The sequence below is a fragment of the Carcharhinus amblyrhynchos genome, chromosome 19 (assembly GCF_965287045.1).
Source record: "Carcharhinus amblyrhynchos chromosome 19, sCarAmb.v2.hapA, whole genome shotgun sequence".
Lineage (NCBI taxonomy): Eukaryota > Metazoa > Chordata > Chondrichthyes > Carcharhiniformes > Carcharhinidae > Carcharhinus > Carcharhinus amblyrhynchos.
The window spans coordinates 39,759,740-39,779,793 of NC_137342.1; the positions used below are offsets into that span (position 1 = coordinate 39,759,740).

At 39.4% G+C, this 20,054-nt stretch overlaps 1 protein-coding gene across 1 annotated transcript in view; it reads left to right on the plus strand.

Moving 5' to 3' along the window:
* The window catches only part of chchd3a (coiled-coil-helix-coiled-coil-helix domain containing 3a), a 303,356-nt gene that overhangs the window by 1,926 nt on the left and 281,376 nt on the right, over nt 1-20,054 (plus strand). Inside the window, exon 2 of the mRNA XM_080207651.1 lies at nt 7,713-7,836. Within this exon, the coding sequence (XP_080063777.1) occupies nt 7,713-7,836 (124 nt within the window). The remainder of the gene's footprint in view (nt 1-7,712; nt 7,837-20,054) is intronic.

Below are 20,054 nucleotides of genomic sequence, written 5' to 3' on the forward strand. Positions count from 1 at the left end.
TGCTGAGTAGGCAAATGAGACTTCAGTTTGACATCTTATCTATAAGACAGCAAGTCCAACAGCACAGTGCTCCCTCAGTATTGCGCTGAATAACCAGTCTGGATTGTGAGATCAAATCTCAGGAATGGGACTTGAACCTACAGATGTTTGTTTAAGAACATAAGAAATAGGAGCAGGAGTAGACCATCTAGCCCTTCGAGCCTGCCCCGCCATTCAATAAGATCATGGCTGATCTGTCGTGGCTCGTTCCACTTTCCCGCCCTCTCCCCATAACCCTTAATCCCCTCTCTTATCAAAAACCCATCAACCCGCGTCTTAAAAATATTTAGCGAGGCAGCCTCCACCACTTCAACGGGCAGAGAATTCCAGAGATTCACCACCCTTTGAGTGAAGAAGTTCCTCCTCAACTCCGTTCTAAACCGCCCCCCCCTTTATCTTGAGGCTGTGCCCCCTAGTCCCACTGTCTTTTTTGAGCGGGAAGAGTCTCTCCACCTCTATCCTATCCTATCCATCCCATTCATCATCTTATACGTCTCAATGAGATCTCCCCTCGTTCTTCTAAACTCTAACGAGTACAAGCCTAGTTTATTCAGCCTCTCCTCATAGCTCAACCCCCTCAACTCCGGTATCAGCCTAGTAAACCTCCTCTGCACTCCCTCCAGGGCCAAAATATCTTTGCGCAGGTGCGGCGCCCAAAACTGCACACAGTACTCCAGCTGCGGCCTCACCAATGCCCTATACAGCTGCAGCAAGACCTCCCTACTTTTATATTGAATCCCCCTCGCTATGAAGGCCAGCATCATAGCGAGGGGGATTGAATATAAAAGTTATTAAGATGCGATCAATCGAAGGTTGATTTAAAGTGACACTTGGATTGTATCGGATGAATCAGATATTCAGCTGCATTAAGAAATGGCAGTTTAAAAAAAAGTCACTAATTAATGTGACAACTATGTATTCAACAGAATAAAGGAACGAGAAAGGGAAATTTTAAAAGTCACGACAGGTTAGTTACTGAAGGGACGTGAAGAGTAAAAGGGAGTTTTCAATAATGAACATGTTCTTCTATCTAAAGTAAAGCAAATGGAATGGTGATATAAAAATAGAAAGTGATGAAAATACTCAGCAGGTCAGGCAGCAGCCGTGGAGAAAAACAGTGTTAACATGGCAAATCTATGACCCCTTCAGATTGATGATTTGTCTGCTGTGAAGTAAAGTTGTGAATATTGTGCAGAGGATGCATCAACACTGAGTAGAGACCACATAAAAATTCATGACAAGGAAAGGAGAAAAGAGGGGTCAAAAAGGATGTTGAATCATATTGCTATGATTGAAATACAGGGACTTTGGTTTATACCAACTAAGGGCCAGTGATTTATTGTAACTTGGTGATTAAGTCCAATTCTGTTTGTTGTATGGGGTGGTTACTGGTGCATTACAAATTGCATTCCACAATTTTATCAATTTTTAATAACATCTACAAATCAGTGTTGTTTTTAAGAAGAGAGTTTACAAATAGAGTTATGGAAGCAAACAAAGAACAACTAATTAAGATATTGTCAATCTTGGTCACAAAACTCATTTATAAACATTAGTAAAAATGCAGAGAAGATAACCACTCATGATCCAAGGTGTCAAATGCATAACCAGTGAGGAAAAATTGGAGAATTTCAACATGAAATAACCCCAGTCTGATGAATTATTACACACCCAAAATTATTCTTGTCTTTCAAGAACAGAAGCAATAGGAGCAGGATTAGCATTCACAACCCCATTGGGCAGGCAATTCCAGAGACTTACAGTCCTCTGAGTAAAGAAACTTCTCATCATCTTCACCCTTGTTACAAGGGGTGGTCACGATTCTGGTTGATCACACTTTATCTATCATTATCGTGGATTTGGTAATGGATTTACAGCTGTATGCCCTTCCTGCCCCCAAAGTTCCCCATTTTTCCAGGCTGGGATCTATGCTGTCCTGCCTGCACCAGTTATTCTGTGGCCAACAATTCCTGAAGTGGGACTTGAACCCAGGACCTTCAGGCTCAGAAGCAGGAGCAGTACCTATGCACTACATGAGCTCCGTGGAATAGATTTCTTCTGGACTTGGTCATAAATATGTGACCCTTTGTCTTGTGACTGTACTCGTTTCCACACCCAAGGGAAATAATCACATGATCTACTCTCTCAAGCCCCTTCAGAATCCTACATATTTCATCAAGATCACATGTCATTATTTTAAATTCTAGCGAATATAGGCCCAATTTACTTAGATGCTCAGCAAGCCAAGGGTCAAATCTAGTGAATCTTCACTGCCTGGCTACAATGCAAGTGTATCATTTCTGAAATGAAACCAAAACTGCATACAGCTGTAATCTCACTAAAGCCCTGTAGAGTACAATTGTACCAAGATATCTTTAACCTAGCTGCCTTAATACCCCTGCATTAAAGACTAACATGCTGTTTACCTTCCTTGCTGCATCTGCATGCTAACTTTGTGCTCCTTGTACAAGTAAACCCAAGTCTCACAGAATGCAAGCTGTAAGGAGGACACAAAAAGGCTGTCCAGAGACCTAGATTCCTTGTTCATCCTGGAGGTGAAAATGGACCACATTCAACATATTGATGTTTGGGACACTTTTTGATGGCCATCGGGATCTCCCTGTGGACCTGGTCAAATATGAGTTGTTCTATCAGGCAGATGGAGGCTTGCCCAAAAGGGAAGGAGTAGCTGGGGTTCAAACCAGGTGCCTCCGTTCAGGAGCTGATCTGCACTGTGTTGCTGTTGATACCTGTTCAGGTATCACAGTAAATAAAAGGGTAGTGATGGATGATTGGCCTCAGTAAAATTATTACACCTGGAGTATTGTGTGCAGTTTTGGGTTTCTTATTTAAGGAAGGATGTCCTTGCTATAGAGTAGTACAGGCTGACTTCAGGGATGGCAGGTCTGTCAGATGAGGAGAGACTAATATGGGATTAGAATTACATTCACTGGAATTTAAGAGTGAAAGGGGATCTCATAGAATTTGTCTTTTTTTTCCATGCATCCTAACTGATCTGTTGTGTCATTTAATGTGGGAAAGTGTGAACTTGTTCACTTTGACAGGAAGAGTTAAAAAAAACCTAGTATTACTTCTATGGAGATGGACTGCAGAATGCTGAGGGATTTGGATGTTCTCATACATGAGCCACAAAACATTAGTATGCAAGGTGCAGTATGTAATCAAGAAGGTTAATGGAAAGCTATCCTTTATTACTAGAGGAATTGAAAAGTAAGGGTGCAATGCTTCAATTATATAGGACATTGGGTGAGACCATGTTTTGAATACTGTGTGCAGTTTTGGTTTCCTTACTTAAGGAAGTATGTAAATGCGTTGGAAACGGTTCAGAAGAGTTTACTAGACTGATACATACAATGAGTGCGTTGTTTTTTGAGAATTGGTTGGAAAGACTGGGCTTGTTTCCACTAGAATTTAGAAGAATGAGGGCTGACTTTGAATGAAGAATGTAAGATCTTGAGTGATATTTACAAGGTGGACACTGAAAGGATGCTTCCTTTTGTGGTTGAGTTCAGAACAAGATGGCACTGTTGTGTAACTGGGAAAATGCCCTTCTAGGACAGAGATGAGGTGATTTATTTTTTCTCTCTAACGGTTGTGCAACTTTGAAACTTGGCCTTGGAAGGCAGTAAAAGGGGGATCACCGAATATTTTTAACGTAGAGGTATATCGATCCTTGTTGGGCAAGGGAATCAAAGGTCATTGGCGATAGATGGGAAATGTGGAACTCCAAAAAAACAGATCAGCCATGATCTTACTGAATGGGGAGCAGGCTTGGGGAGCTCAATGGTTTTCTTCTGCTTCGATTTCATATGTTCGTATTTTTAGAATTTCCTTTTTCATTCTGATTTCCAATGTGTATGATGGTGTTATTTGTTTTAGAGAATTTCAAGATCACTAATCTCAGAAGAAGCTGTAGGTGGATAATTAAAATATGTCTTCAAATTAAACCAGGAAAATGAGGCCAGAGGAAATAACTTGACCTTCAGTTTTAAATTAAGCATTAATGTTGGGAAGAATTTGTTCACTCAGCAATGAATGTTTGGAATAATTGCTAGATAACAATCATAAGTCATAAGGTGCATAAAAAAATGGGAGTTGGGTGCTGCAATTAGAGTTTGAATCTTCAATGTCAAAATATTTTTTTTCCTACTTAAATTACCTGGTGGAATTTCCAGTGTGCAACAGTATTTCTACTACATTTCAGAAAAGTTAAATACTTGAGGGCGACATGATGGCACAGTGGTTGGCACAGCTGCCTCAGCACCAGGACCCAGGCCTTGGATGTCTCTGTGTGGCATTTGCGAGTTTGCTTTGTGTCTACGTGGGTATCCTCCCGGTGCTCCGGTTTGCTCCCACAGTCCAAATACGTATTAGGTGGATTGGCCATGATAAATTGACCCTTGGTGTCCCAAAAAGTGTAGGTTAGGGGGATTAGCAGGGTGAATACTTGGGGATAGGGCCTGGGGTGAGATGCTCTGTAGGTGAGTTGGTGCAAGCTTGATGGACAAATGGTCGCCTGCACTGCAAGGACTCTATGATGAACCCTGCTGATGATATACGTGAGAGCATCTCAAAACCCAGCAAGTTTGCAACACTAGTTCTTAATTGTTTAATTAACAATTTGGTATAATGCAAGGAAAGATATATAAAACAATGAGGAATGGTACAATCTTGTAATCATTCAAATGAAATGTTTTTAAATTGTAAAACATCCAACAGGAAAGGCTACAATACAAAACCAATTAATTACAGTAATGGCTACACACCCACACACAGCATTCTTGCATTAACCCTGTTCCACATCTAGTTACATTGTTAAATTCCAAGAATGCCCAAAACAGCATCCCATATTTAACTTTTTGATCCAATTCCAGCAGATAGTTACCACTATGGTTCATATCTTTATGGTTGGAAGCCTTTTTTCAGGTTCAAATCTTTGGGTTTTTCAAAACAGCAGCTTCTCAGCCTGGAAGCCTGCTTTTGGGAGAGCTGCGGTTTCCAGCTGGGTGTGGCTGTGAACTTAGTTGCTCGTCAGCTGTGCTTCTCTCCTGTCCAGAACTCACCCTGCCACTGATATCTTGTTTGTCCCTTTTGGCCTGTCGTATCCAAAGAGCTCGTCTTAAAAGTTTTGTTTTTAGCATGCAAATGTGACGTTTCTCCACTTACTTTCACCTACGATTGTTTTAACACGTACAATTCTGCACTCTATTGTTCTCCACTTCACTTAAGTAAATATCTCTTCCCTAGTGCTAATCTGCATTTCAGAATAGCTGGACCCTCATCAATTCCCTTTTATTCAATTCTTTAAACTTTTATTTTACCCATACTTCTTGACAGTAGTTTATTGGCTGTAAAATGCTTTGGGCAACTGAGGTTGTGAAAGGCAAAATATGATTCCAAATCTTTTTTTTGAATTTTTAAAAATGTATTAAATTTTTACAATGGTATGTAATTGAATACATGACAATTTTTAATTAATTTCCTCTGCCTCTTGAAAATATTGTTTGCTTTCTGTGGCACGGTTCCACAAGTGGTTATCACTCTCCAACTATTGCTTAACTGGCCTTTTTTCACCTGTCAATCTTTGCAGTGCTTGCCAATGGATTATCGAATTGCAGAAGACATAACAGCTGACCCCAGTCCCTTCCTCATCCAGCGTTTTATGCACGCTTCCTTTTAGGGTTGCTTTGCAATGATACAGAAGAGCAGCATCATCTGGAGGAAACCCACATCGACATGGGAAGAACATACAAATTTCACACAGACAATGACCCAAGCCAGGAATTGAACCTGGGGCCTCTGGCACTGAGAGGCAGCAGTGCTAACTACTACTGCCCTTATTGTTGCCGTATGTTCGCCAGTTTAGCAAGATGCAAACTGATTTTGATTCTTGCTGGCAATAATAACATGGCGTGCGAACTGGAGAATTCCAGCCCTGGTTAAGTAATTCAGGGTTCCTCCTATTTGTCCCAAGAATGTAATCCTAAACAGAAAAGCTCCCTTTTCTTCCCAAGTTCAATGTGCTGATGGTCAAAAGACACATTTAAAATTTTTCTAACCGTCTCGTATACATAACCATCACTCATATGAGGAACTGTAATGTATGTTCCTTCCAACTATAAGGAAACCTGCTGCATGAATATTCTTATGATGAAAAATATAGGTTAGTTTTTAATTTGTTTTAAAAATATGAATCTTTATGCTAATAAATTGTAGGTGTTGAGTTTTCTGGTGTGCAGTCCTTCCAACACACATGATATTCACATTCAAATAAAGATTTTATCGGTGAATTTTTTAAAAATTGATTATTATAAGTCAATGATAAAAGGACAATGTGCGTTAAAGAATTTGTATATTATGTTAGAGGAGTTTCTTGTTCATCAAGCCTGAAAAATACATTTAAGGGTTGATTTTCAGTTTCTGTTTGATCTCATCTGCAGAGTTTGATGTAGCTAAAGAAAATATGCTGCAAAGTTGAGCATATCATTGTCATGGCTTTGGGGGTCCTCCTCCTGTCTATGCGGCCAGGTTGTAAACTAATGACCTACACATATACGTATGATGCATTCTCAACATTAGTTTTTTTTCTTGATTTTATAAGCTATAATTCAAATTTGGAAATCCACTTTGCCTGATGTTGGCAATTATGCCTTCAGTTTGGTCCCATACTGTGGAATTCTCTCTAACTTCCAGTCCCTTTCTCAGGTCTCCTTAAAAACCAAGTTGAAGGCATCACATATTACTGCAAGTTGGACTCGAGTAAACAATTTCAAAGCAACTTGTCATGTGCATGAAATTTAAATGCAATCTGCACCAGCCTCTGCAAGTTGCATGCTGATGTGAAATAATTAGCTTAATGTAATTAGTAAGTCAGTCATTCTTTAGATAAGATTTTTAAATTTAACTTCGCTTTGAAAACATTACTTTCAATTCATAGTTTTAAAAAATCACCTTCTTGAAAAACTAACTTTCAAATCCTGATTATTAGCATAAGTCATGAAGAGATTTTGAATTAATTTCTGTTCTGTCGAACTGAAAAGAATTTTGGTTGTACTATGATTTATCTGCTCAACTTTACAAGCAGACCAATGAAAGTGTATGCATCCCCCTTTGGAATTTCTGTAAGTTAATTTTGAGTTGCCTCTCTTGAAAGTTTGCACTTTATATCTATTGGGGGATAAGCTTCCACAGCAAGTTAGCATGAGTAACAGAATATCATGGAGCTATCAGTGAAATATGACATAGTGTATCTCTGCAAGAGAAGCTAACTGGAAAATTCAAAAGCGATAAAGCCAGCCTTGCAAGTGGAGATATTTATCACATGTTGAAAACATAAATTTGCTGTAAAATTTTATATTAAGGAACCTCAAGTGTGGAGATGTGAAAAATATCTCCACACCTCACAGATCATGTGTGTGGTATGAAATGAGATTTCTGCAGCTGAAATTATTCAACGACCCAAAGATGAAGTAAATCTCTGGGAACTCGACTGTCGTGTACAGCTAAAAAGTTTTATGAGAAAATGTGACTCTGCTGAAAAGGCATAAAACGTTTTATCAATTTTGCTTTAACTTGAAAGATATTTCGGCTAATTTGGGTTCACAAAATTAGCAATTTGATCTGAACAGAGTTTTGCCATTTTCTCCAAACAGCTCTCTGATAGTGTCATCAGTCGTATGCGAGATGCTTCTCCACCTGCTGAAAAGCCACAGTCACCTCCTCCAGGACCACCACCGTCACCTGGAACCCGGCCACCTTATCCAGTTCAACCAATAGGTATTCTGTAGCTGCATTTCTGTAAACCAGTCTTCCTGTTAAGTCTGAGCCAATGATCTGTCCAAACAACCATCCATTATGCTCATCATTGCATTATACAGATGCAAATCACCTGCAATCTGTTGGTCAAGTTTCTGCAAAATGGACTGTGTGCATGTGTAAATACAGACTCTGAGCAACAAGAGGGAAAGAGATTTAGAGTGTAAAACAAGAATTAAAGGTTTCTGGTTACATTTGAGGGGTGAAGGAACACGATTGAACTGAAAATTGTTACTCCATTAGAGGGCAAGGATATCAATATATTGTGATTGAGTCATGCCTTTGGAAGGTATCGGAGGTTGTGAGTATGATCTGAAGGAAATTTCTGAATGACGTGTCAGCGAAATAGTGGACACAGTTGAATGATGATTGGATATGATCATTGGTTTGAACAAGGACTAGAGTTGCAAAGAATTTCTTGAACCTCAAGGGTGGGAGAAGAGGCTGGTGGATGCCCTGTGATGTACAACTGTTGGGTTATCCTCGTGCGAATGTATTTGTGCGTTAGTGATTTCCTTACATGAATGATACCAAGCCCTGTCAAACACTCTGAAGGCCTCGAAGACAATGATGGAGATTAACCAAAATGTTTGCAAATGGAATTCCAATGCTTTTCACTGTTAGTTGTGAATGAGAAAGAGTTTAAATAATCAGAGATCAAGCCAAAGCCACCCTGTTTATGTCTCATCCAAAATTCTATATCATATTTCCAGTCTATCCTCCTTTGGGTAAACCTGCACGTCTTCATTGTGCAAGCAAGTCTGGCTGTTTTCACCTTCACTCCTCCATCACCCCCAACATCATTGATTTACATCAATGCATTTATCATCTTCCAGCTTGATTTGCCTAACATTTCTGCTTGCTGACCTCCTGACAACCATTCAATAAAAATTCACAAGTTCTGCTCCCCACAACTGATGGTATATTGCAACTCAATCATTTCTCCCTTCAACTGCTACTCACTTATAGTATCATAACATAGTGGTTTCAGATTCCATTCCTTCATCGTAAATTCCTCTGAGGCAGAACCGTGGATTCTGCAAACTCTTCTGTGTATCCACATCTCGATTCATTGTGGTCTGTTCTGAGCTTGAATCCCAGTCCTTTTGCTGCAACATTAGTGTATGTCAAAGCACCTCCAGTTGCTTTATCTTTCTGCCCTGCAATGAAAACTACCTCAGAGCCCAACTCTTCTCCAAATTCCTGCTCAATGTTCAAACTCCTCTTCCCTCACTCTGCCTTCGAAGTTTTGCTACAGCTAAGATGACATAGAAGTTGTTGATCGCCAGTAGAGTGACCATTCTAATAAGCCAACGTGGTATTGTCAGAAAATCTCAGCAGGTCTGGTAGCATCTGTAAGGAGAGAAAAGAGCTGACGTTTCGAGTCCAGATGACCCTTTTCTACGCCTTTTAGCTTTGACAAAGGGTCATCTGGACTCAAAACGTCTGCTCTTCTCTCCTTACCGATGCTGCCAGAACTGATTTAAAATCACAGAAACCCTACAGTGCAGAAAGAGGTCATTTGGCCCATCGAGTCTACACCGATCACAGTCCCACCCAGGCCTTGTCCCCATATCCCGACACATTTACCTGCTAATCCCTCTAATCTACTCATCTCAGGACACTAAAAGGCAATTTTAGCACGGCTAATCAACCTAACCCGCACATCTTTGGACTGTGGGAAGAATCTGGAGCACCTGGAGGAAATCCACACAGACACAAGGGGAATGTGCAAACTCCACACACACTGACCCAAGCCAGGATTTGACTTATTTTGTCACACGTATTAACATAAAGTGAAAAGTATTGTTTCTTGCACGCTATCCAGACAAAGCATATCGTCCGTAGAGAAGGAAACAAAAGAGTGCAGAATGTTGAGTTACAGTCTAGGGTGTAGACAAAGATCAACTTCATGCAAGGTAAGTCCATTCAAAAATCTGACAACAGCAGGGAAGAAGCTATTCTTGAGTCGATTAGTACTTGACGTCAGACTTTTGTATCTTTTTCCTGAAAGAAAATAGTGGAAGACAGTTTGCCTAGGGTGCATGGGGTCCTTAATTATGCTGGCTGCTTTGCCAAGGCAGCGAGACGTGTGGACAGTCAGTGGATGGGAGGCTGGTTTGCTGATAGATTGAGCTACATTCATGATCTTTTGTAGTTCCTAGTGATCTTGGACAGCACAGGAGCCATCCCAAGCTGTGATACAACCAGGAACAATGCTTTCTATGGTGCATCTGTATAAGTTTGTGAGAGTCATAGCTGACATGCCAAATTTCCTTAGTCTTCTGAGAAAGTAGGGGCGTTGTGGGGGGGACAGGACAGGTTGTTGGTGATCTGGACACCTAAAAACTTGAAGCTCTCGATCCTTTCTCCTACATCCTGCTGAGATTTTCCAGTATTTTCCTTTTGGTTTCAGATTCCAGAATCTGCAATCACTTGCTTTTATCCATGGTTACTGTCAGTTAGGCCGATGATGGTTAACTTGAGAGTTATGGGATAACTTACGAGAACAGGTTGTATAGATTAGTCGTGTATTCTCTTGAATGTCGAAGATTCAGGGGTGACCTAATTCAGGTATTCAAGATGATTAAAAGGATGTGATTGGCCAGATGGAGGAATATAATTCACTGTGGTGGGAAGCCCAGAAAATTAAATTTGGAGCTTGGCTGTTCAGGGGTGATGCTGGAAAGTTTGTCTTCATATAAAGCATGTTGGAATGCTCCCTGAAAAAGCAAGGACAGTTGAAAATTTCAGAACTATAGTTGTTGCTACAAATGACGTGGGTAAAAGAAGAGAAGGGGTCTGAAAAACAGAATATAGGGAGCTAGGAAGCAAGCTGAAAAGTAGGATCTCAAAGGTAGTGATCTCACAATTACCACCTGTGCCATGTGCCAGTCAGAGTAGAAGTAGCAGAATACATAGAATGAATACATGGCTGAAAAGATGGTGTGAGGGGGAGAGTTTCAGATTCCTAGGGCATTGGGACCTGTTCTGGGGGAGGTGGGACCTGTACAAACTGGATGAGTTACGGCTGGGCAGGATCAGGACTCGTAGCCTTGAGGGCGGTACTTGCTAGAGTAGTTGGGGAGGATTTAAGCTAATATGTCAGGAGGATGAACCTTTGCAAGGATTCAGAGCAGAGAGAATTAAGAACAAGAAGAAAAGACAGTAAGGAGAATAAGCAAAGTGATAGACAAATCAAGGGCCACAGTCAGATAAGGAGAGAGTAAATAAATAGCCGGAAAGGGAAAAGAAATGTTACAAGTGTCCACCTTGAGGTTTGAATGCTCAGAGCATTCGAAACAAAATGGGTGAATTAGTTGCACAGATAGATGTAAAGTGTTATGATATAGTTGGCATAATGGATCCAAGGTGAGAGAGGATGGGAACTAAACATTGAGCGCTGTTCAGTGTCTAGGAAGGACAGACATCAAGGAAAAGGTGGTGGAGTTGCATTGTTGATTAAAGATGATATTAATACAATATTGAGGAAAGATATTAGCGTATTTGATGTGGAATCTGTATGCATCCAGTTAAGAAGCAGCAAGGGGCAAAAAAACAGTGGTGGAGATGGTAATACAGACCACCAAATTGTAGTGGTAATGTCGGAAAAGCACAAGACAGGAAATCAAATGCATATATTAAAGGAATATCTGATTATGGGCAACTTTAATCTGCATATAGATTGAGAGAGTGAAATTAGTCACTGTACCAAAGAGGAGGAATTTCTGGAATGCATTTGGGATGGTTTTCTGGAGCAATATGTTGAGGAATCAACAAGGGAGCAGGCCATCTTGTGTTGTGCAATGACAAAGGATTAGTTGGCAGTTTAATTATGAGAGAATCCTTGGGGACAAGTGACCATGATATTGTAGAATTCTTTGTCAAGGTGGATAATGATGTAGTTGATTCTGACACCAGGGTCCTGAATCTCAATAAAGTAATTATTATGATATGAGGCATGAATTGGCCATGATGCACTGGGAAACATTACTGAAAGGAAAGACAGTGGACAGGCAATGGCAGACATTTAAAGAACAAATAGATGAAATGAAGTTGTTTATTTCTGTTTTGTTGCAGGAGTGGTAAGGGAATTGTGGCCAAATTAGAGAGAATATCAGATTCAAGGAAGAAGCGTACAAATTGGCAATAAAAAGCAATAAGCATGAGGATTGGGAGCAATTTAAACTAAGGCAAAAAAGGACAAAGGAATCGATTAAGCAGGGGAAAATAAGAGTATGAAAGTAAGCTCACAAGGAACATAAAAACTGACTGTAAACATGTTTATAGATAGTAAAGAGAGAAAAGTTGACAAAAACAAATGTAGGCCCCTTACAGTCAGAAATGGAAGAATTCATACTGGAATAAAGACATGGCTGAGGAATTAAATTTGTACTTTGCTTCAGTCTTCACAAAGGAAGACATGAATAATGTACCAGAAATGCTGAGAGAAGCATGGTTACGTGAGGAGCTGAAGGAAATCAGCATTAGTAGAGAAATGGTTTTGGGGAAATTGAAGGTGGATAAATCCCCAAATCCTAATAATCTTCATACTAGAGTACTTAAGGAAGTGGACCTGGAAATTGTAGATCCATTGGTGGTGATTTTCCAGAAGTCTTTAGACTTTGGAGTAGTTCCTACAGATTGGAGGATATCTAATAGCCCGCTATTCAAAAAAGGGAGCTAGAGGGAAAACAGGGACCTATAGACCAGTGAGCTTAACGTTGGTACTCGGGAAGTTGCTAAATCTTTATCAAGGATTTCATAACTTGTCGTTTGGTAGGCAGTGGTATAATCAGACAGTCAGCATGGATTTACAAAAAGGGAAATCATGCTTGATGAATTTGTTGGAATTATTTGAGGATGTAACTCATCGAGTTAACTGAGCAGAACCGGTGGGTGTGGTTTATTTAGGCTTTCAGAAGGCGTTCGACAAGGTCTCACATAACCGAATACTATGTAAAGTTAAAGTAAGTGGCATTGCAGGTATTGTCTTGAGATGGATAGGAAGCCAGGAGTGGGCATAAATTGATCTTTTTCTGATTAGTAGTCAGTGACTAGTGGGGTTCTGCAAGGTTCTGTACAGACCCCAACTGTTCACATTATATATTAATGATTTGGAAGAGGAAACTGAATGTATTTTCTGCAGATTTGCAGATGATACAAAGTTGGGTTGGAGGGTGAACTGCAGAGGATGCAAAGATGCTTCGGTGTCAATGTGTAGGTATCTGCATGGCAGATGCAGTTGAATGTGAGGTTATCCACTTTGGGAGCAATAACAGGAAGACATTACTTGAATGGGTGTAAATGTAGAGAAATGGATACTCAACGAGACCTTGGAGTTCTCGTGCATCGGTCACTGAAAGTAAGCGCACAGGTCAGCAGGCAGTAAAGAGGGCAAATGGTATATTCATAGCAAGAGGATTTGAGTATAGGGATAGGGATGTTTTGCTGCACTTGTACAGGGCATTGATGAGGTCACATCTGGCATATTGTGTGCAGGTTTGGGGGTCCTTTATCTGAAGAAGGATGTCCTTGCTATAGAGGGAGTACAACGAAGGGCCAAATGGTCTACTCCTAGTTTCTATGTTGCTAATTAAGATTTGTGTTAGGCAGTGGTATGAAGGGTTACAAAATCAGTGTAAACAGACCAGCAGTGATCTTGTGGAATGGTGGTGGAACAACCTTGAGGGACTGAATGGGCAAGTCCTTTTTCTGTGTTTAAGAAAAGGCTCAGTTCAGAGTTGTATATCTTGAGAACTGTGGATTGAATAGTATCAAAACCACTGGTCTTGCAAGAAACCTGATCTCTCAAGGTTACACGCCCAACTTTGTGAAATATCTTGTGTGTAAGGCAGTCATTTCAGCCCATCTTGTCTCTAATTCGTTCTGGTGGTAAAGTATGTTTCTTCCATCTGTCCATCAAGAGCAGTAAGAGCTTCTATGTCTTAATCGGTAAAATGACATTAAAATTAATGGATCTGAAATGTGGGGAAACCAATTAAAATACTCAGAGCATTGTATCTTCACAATTAAGTGGCTCCTAGTGTACAAAATATTCTTCATAAATGTATTGTTAAATTAAGCAGACATGTTTAGCACAGAGGATATAAAAGGCTGAATTATCAGTACTGATTTATGCTGCCCTTTCAGAGGTCTTGGAAGAATGTCTTACGAATCAGACTAATTCATTTTTACTTTAAGTATATAAAGCAGAAGTTGTATAACTCAGTTTGGTTTTTGAAAGGAAATGGGACAGATGAGCACATTCTAACCTTTAAAGTTTCCATGAACTTCAATGCTGTGCATCGATAAATCAATTTAATCTCCTCAGGTTAGTGAGGATGCAGGATTGAGCTTAGACTGGACCTTGAGAAATCAATTCAGTATGTCCATGTGGCTTTTTTATTGTAGGACTTTAAAGAGACTACACATTTCCCAGGATGGATTTTCAAAAATGTTTCCAAATTATCCTGAAGTAACAGTTTCTTCTTTCCATATTATCATTTCCCTTCCATTTTAAATTTCAGGCTCTCTGACATTTGACATGCAAGCAGGACAGCCAAAGTTGTCAAAAACCTGCATTTGCTCGTTTGAAAAAGATGTTTGACTAAGTTTTCTGGAGATTGCAGACAAGATGTTAAATTATATATGCTGGTTGTGGCTTAACACGCTGTGAAACCAAAGTGAGAGTGATTTTCTTGTAATCACCCCTATTTTCACTCCTTATTCATTTTAACACTCAACACCTGTAGCTTGAGTCATATTGATAAAATAGACACTTTTACGAAATAGGAGAATTTCCATTCTTGAAGTTGCGTGTTGCCAGTGCTTCAGTAAGGAGGAATGTTATCTCACCCTGGTATTTATTCTGCTCCAATTTTTGTCTTCTCTGTAGCATCATCTGCAGTGTTACTATTACTGAAAGCAAAAATATACTCCATCTTGACCGGCAGTTTCCAATACTTTGCAATGTGCATTTCAGTCAGCCAGATCCACGGTGAACTTGCCAGCTGCCAGTGGGTGTATCACAGTAAATAAGTACCATGGGGCTTACAGCACCCTGCTGCCCTGTTAAATCGGTACAGAATGAAGTAATAACATTGTCTATCTTTAAAATGCCTCGTAAAATGTGGCTGTATGTTGTATTGATGTGCAGTAGAAAAAAATCAAAAACCTATGGTTCGCATGAATTAGTCACTTTTTGAATCTTCAGGTTGTGGTTTTATTGGTAAAATGACAGTCTTGTCATGTACTCTCTCTCTACTGTGTTTTTTTTGATTGGATCACTGACATTGCTAGATAGTGAATGGTACTTCAGTACACAGTAACATATATCTATGCATTGGGCAGTCCAGTACCTGTAACTTCTGCAACAAATGATATTGAAACAGCACTCTTTTAATTCTTGTTTCTGTGCCGAGTGAAATGATCCAAGTTCCTATAAAAGCAGTATCAGTTTTCAAGTTTATAAACCAATATTTTTATTTTGGGCGGAAGGAGATGGAAGAGCTTAACAGGAGGGTAACTTTGTGGAATTTGCCACCAACAAATGCATTTCTGAATTAGAACTTCATATTATGCAAAAGAACAACTTCTCGCTTTGCTTTCCTCAACTGGTAACAATTTTGCATTTGTAATACAATGACTTTGGGTTGCAATGGTGTGTTAAATTCATTTTGTAGTTATGATTTTTACAGTGGTTTATTTTTCTTTGACAATAATGGTTAAAAACTTGTTTTATTTGACATGTTTCATCAACTGGTGCCATTAATATACCTGATTCAACTGCAATATTTTAATAAGTTAATGAATGATAGTGAAACCCTTGTGGTACATCCCCTATGCTTTGTTTCCTGTTTTCAAATTATTGAGATCGTGCATAATAATGAGCATCTTCACAATAATGATTCAATTCCCTGGAAGGTTAAAGGTACAATAATCACAAATAAAATTAACAAAAAGTATGACTGCCTTTTGCAAGAAGTGAAATGCTGGACAATGCAGGTCCATGTATTTGCTCGATAGTAATATATAATAAAACATGCAGATTCAACCTCGGCATAGGATTCCCTCTCTGATTAGGGGAATCCAACAGTTTAACATGTTATCTGAGCCTATCTGGTACTTTGATTCTCCATCTGCTCACAATATTACTGGTAACTTCTATTTCATTTGATTTGAATCTAAATTACTCAATGATATTATGTAAGTTTTCACACAAACTCACAGTAAATTGCAACATTGCAGCACACTGTTTTGCTAAATTATTCTCTGACAGTGTTCTTCTCAGAAGGGCCCAATTTTTGAAACTGTTGGTGTGAGATTTACATTTTCTTATGGTTCACCATTATAAAATTGTATGCAGATAGTTTCATTCTTCCATCCTCTTTGGGGAATAAAATTGAAGTAAGGTACATTATCTTAGCTCTGGTGTGGTTCTAAAATTCAGCCTGAAAGTTACGCAAATATATTTGGACAATTTCAAACCTTGCACAAGTTCAACACCTGCTTTTATGTTACTCAAAAGATCAGAGAGATTTATCCTTCATGACTGCCTTTGTTGCCTGCCAGTTAGAAAGTTCACTTGACACAGGTACTATTCACCTTTCCACTCTTTGTTCCTCGCTCTCAGTGCTGATAGAATGACGAGCATATGTTGAAGCTTGGCCTTTTAACATTAGTTGGTTATAGTAAGAAGAACAAAGTTGGTACCATAAGTTTAGATTTATTTATCAGTGTCACAAGTAGGCTTACGTTAATACTGCAATGAAGTTATTGTGAAAATCCCCTAGTGCCGCACTCCAATGTCTGTTTAGGTACACTGACGGAGAATTTAGTGTGGCCAATGCACTTAACCAGCACATCTTTAGACTCTGGGAAGAAACCTACACAGACACGGAACGTGCAGTCTCCGCACAAACATGACCCAAGCCGAGAAGCGAATGCAGGTCCCTGGCACTGTGATGCAGCAGTGCTGACCATCTTCAGGGATCCATAAGAAACCAGGTATGCTACATGTAGCAATTTTTCAATTGAAAAACATTGCCTGAAATTCTTGCAAAGAATATGGAGATTGCTGTTTTTCTTAGTATTTTAAAAACCACAGAAATGAATGATTTTGAATGAGGTGCTTTTTGAAAATTTAATTTTCTGATTCAATCATTACTGTAGATTGGCACCAATGCCAACAGTATTAGCAGACCGTCAACCATGAGAACTTCACCATGGTGAGGTTTGATGGACCTTTCCAGACATAATTTGGAAGAACCAAATCTGTGAACTACAATGTTGAGTGCTTAATAATTCAATGGGGCATAATTCAATAATTTCACGATCTTGCCTTTTTTTTGAAGAAATTTTGTTGGTGAAACTAACTGAGTTAGAACTCAGAGTGGATCACTCTGAACTATCCTTGTCTAACTCAAGACCAAGAGACATTTGTCTGCCCTCTTTAAGTGAGTATTACAGCCAGACAAGGGACGAGGAGAATTGTTTTGACATTAGTTGCAAAAAGGAGGGACATGTACAAGATTAATTTTAATGCAGATAATAATGGAGGAGATCTCATAGAGACTATAAAATTCTAACAGGATTAGACAGGGTAGTTGCAGGGAGGATGTTCCCAATGGTGATTGAGTCCAGAACCAGTCTGAGGATTCGGGGTAGACCATTTCGGACGGAGATGAGGAGAAATTTCTTCAACCAAAGAGTGTGCCTGTGGAATTCATTCCCACAGGAAGTATTTGATGCCTCTTGAATATAGTCAAGAGGCAGCTGGATACAGCACTATATAATGGGAATGAGATCAAAAGTTATGGGGAGAAAGCAAGATTAGGCTATTGAGTTGGATGATCGTAATGAATGGCAGAGCAAGCTCGAAGGGCCAAATGGCCACCACCTGCTCCTATTTTCTATATTTCCAAGTCTTCCTTCAGTCAAACTCTCCCTCCCTCTTTTCCCCCTCCCCACCCCCTGTTGAAAGTACCTTACTAGAGTATATTAAGAACTCCACTAATGTTACATGCACGAGTGTCTCAAAATCCCAAAGGCTAACTTAAAACATTGGTCCTTAATGGTATATGTTTGTTTGGAATCATTTGAGGAACCGTACGCAACCCAATGAGGAACTAATTCAGCCGTTATATAAACAATAAATAGAGAATTTGTTAAATAAAGGAAAAACACGACATGAAAAACTAATATATACTATGACACTTAAGTGTATTAGTAACTGAACATGCAGTTATAACTGAAATTACTATTTGTTCCCGAAATATCCATGTTCCCTGAACTCACTGACACGCCTTTTTTTGCAAACAACATGCAATTAGTGGTTCTATAAGACAACAAATCTAGCTAACAATTATCACACAATACAGCTCTAGATGAGCAAGTCTGGGAAAACATCTTTTCCTGGTTCAACAGAGATATGAAACTGCATCTTTTGGAGGCAGATATCATCAGTTTACCATAGCTCTTAATGTTAGATGCAAGAAGCCTCATTGGATGGAAAACCAGCCTCCTTCCTCAATGTGAGTGCTAGCTGTTATATTGCTCAGTTTCTTTGATATTCCGCTCTGTGGATTCGACTTCTGCACCTCTCAAATTCCTTGTCTTTACAAGTTACCGTAAATCTGTTTAACCCCCACTGATTTCCAGTAAACAGTTTTTCTGTTATGGCAGTTTGCACCTCAGTTTGTCTAGATGCCTACTAATCTTGTTACTGGGTAAATCGCATTTTATTATTCCTCTAAATGCCTGCTAATCTTGTTACTTGTTGAAGACAAAATATTGCTGATGTTGGAATCTGAAACAAAAACTGAAAATGCTGAAAAACCTCAGCAGGTCTGTGGGGAGAGAATGGAGCCAAAGTTTCAAGTCCGGATGATGACTCAGCGTCTAGATTGTCCTTGTTGTTTATATCACAACTTCAATTGTTAACCTTGTTAACTTCCCAAATTCCTATCAAGTAAGGCAGAGATCCAGCTGCTTCATGCACGTGTTCTCCTCACTCAGCAAGAATGTGCTCCAGTTCAACAATTCCTAATAAGGTTCAAATATTCAAGTAGAGAGCTGATTTTCACGGACTACTCAAAATTGTCTGAAAGCACCTGATGCACTGGAGTGCATTTACAATCTCCGTATTCAACAGAATCAACAGTCAGAAAACTCCAATTGTACTTCAAAATTCTCAGTTGTTGCTTGTAGTAGCTGTAATGTTAATTTTGAGTATGTTTTTGGAAATTTAAAATTTCCCAATTGTGCAGTTGAGAAGTTCAAGGCTGCCTCTTTTTCATTTTTCTAAATTTTTAAGTATTCCCATAAACTGGAAAACTTCAAACAAGCCACACATCATCATAAAAATGTTTTAAGTTATTTGCAGATGCATTGAACACTCCCAGAATTGTAAGCTGTAGAATCACAGGGGAAATAGCAAATTGTGTTGCAGATTTGGCCAAATCCAATATCCGTGTTTTAAAATGAACTGGTACCAAGGCCATTTCCTTCTATGTACGATTGCAATTTCACCTGTGATGTCAAGGAATGTTGAAATTTAAGAATCATCTTGGCCCGTCCAGCAGACAATGCAAAAACAGTATTTCTGGATGGTCGTTCCTCTTATTGCAAAGAAAGAGAGAATAAATTCATGGTATGCCATGTTAAATTCTTATAAATTCACCCACCTGGAGTGGAGCCCAGCCTAGAAGAAATATGCTCACTTTCAATATACCAAACCCGTTTTTTGCCATTTCACTTAACTAAATACATCACAAAATAGCCCTCTCTAATGTCGTGATTGGATCACAAAGCTTGTTGCCACCGTGACATCTTGTTGGCAAAAATTATGTTTCAGATTGCAGTGACTTTGATAGAATTCTGAAGTTTTCATGTCAGGATTTGTGCCATCATTCCAATCATTTGCTGTTTTACTGACTTTTCTAGTATTAGCAGAGCAGAAGGAGGGAGTGGCATGGTGGTATTGTCACTGGATTAATATTCCAGAGATCCAGGGTAATGTTATGGGGTCCCAGGTTCAAATCGCACAATGGCAGAAAGGGAAATTTGAAATCTAGAATTAAAATTCTAATGATCACCATGAAACCATTGCTGCCCTGACCTGGCCTGACCCACATGTGACTCCAGATTCACAGCAATGTGGTTGGCTCTGAAACTGC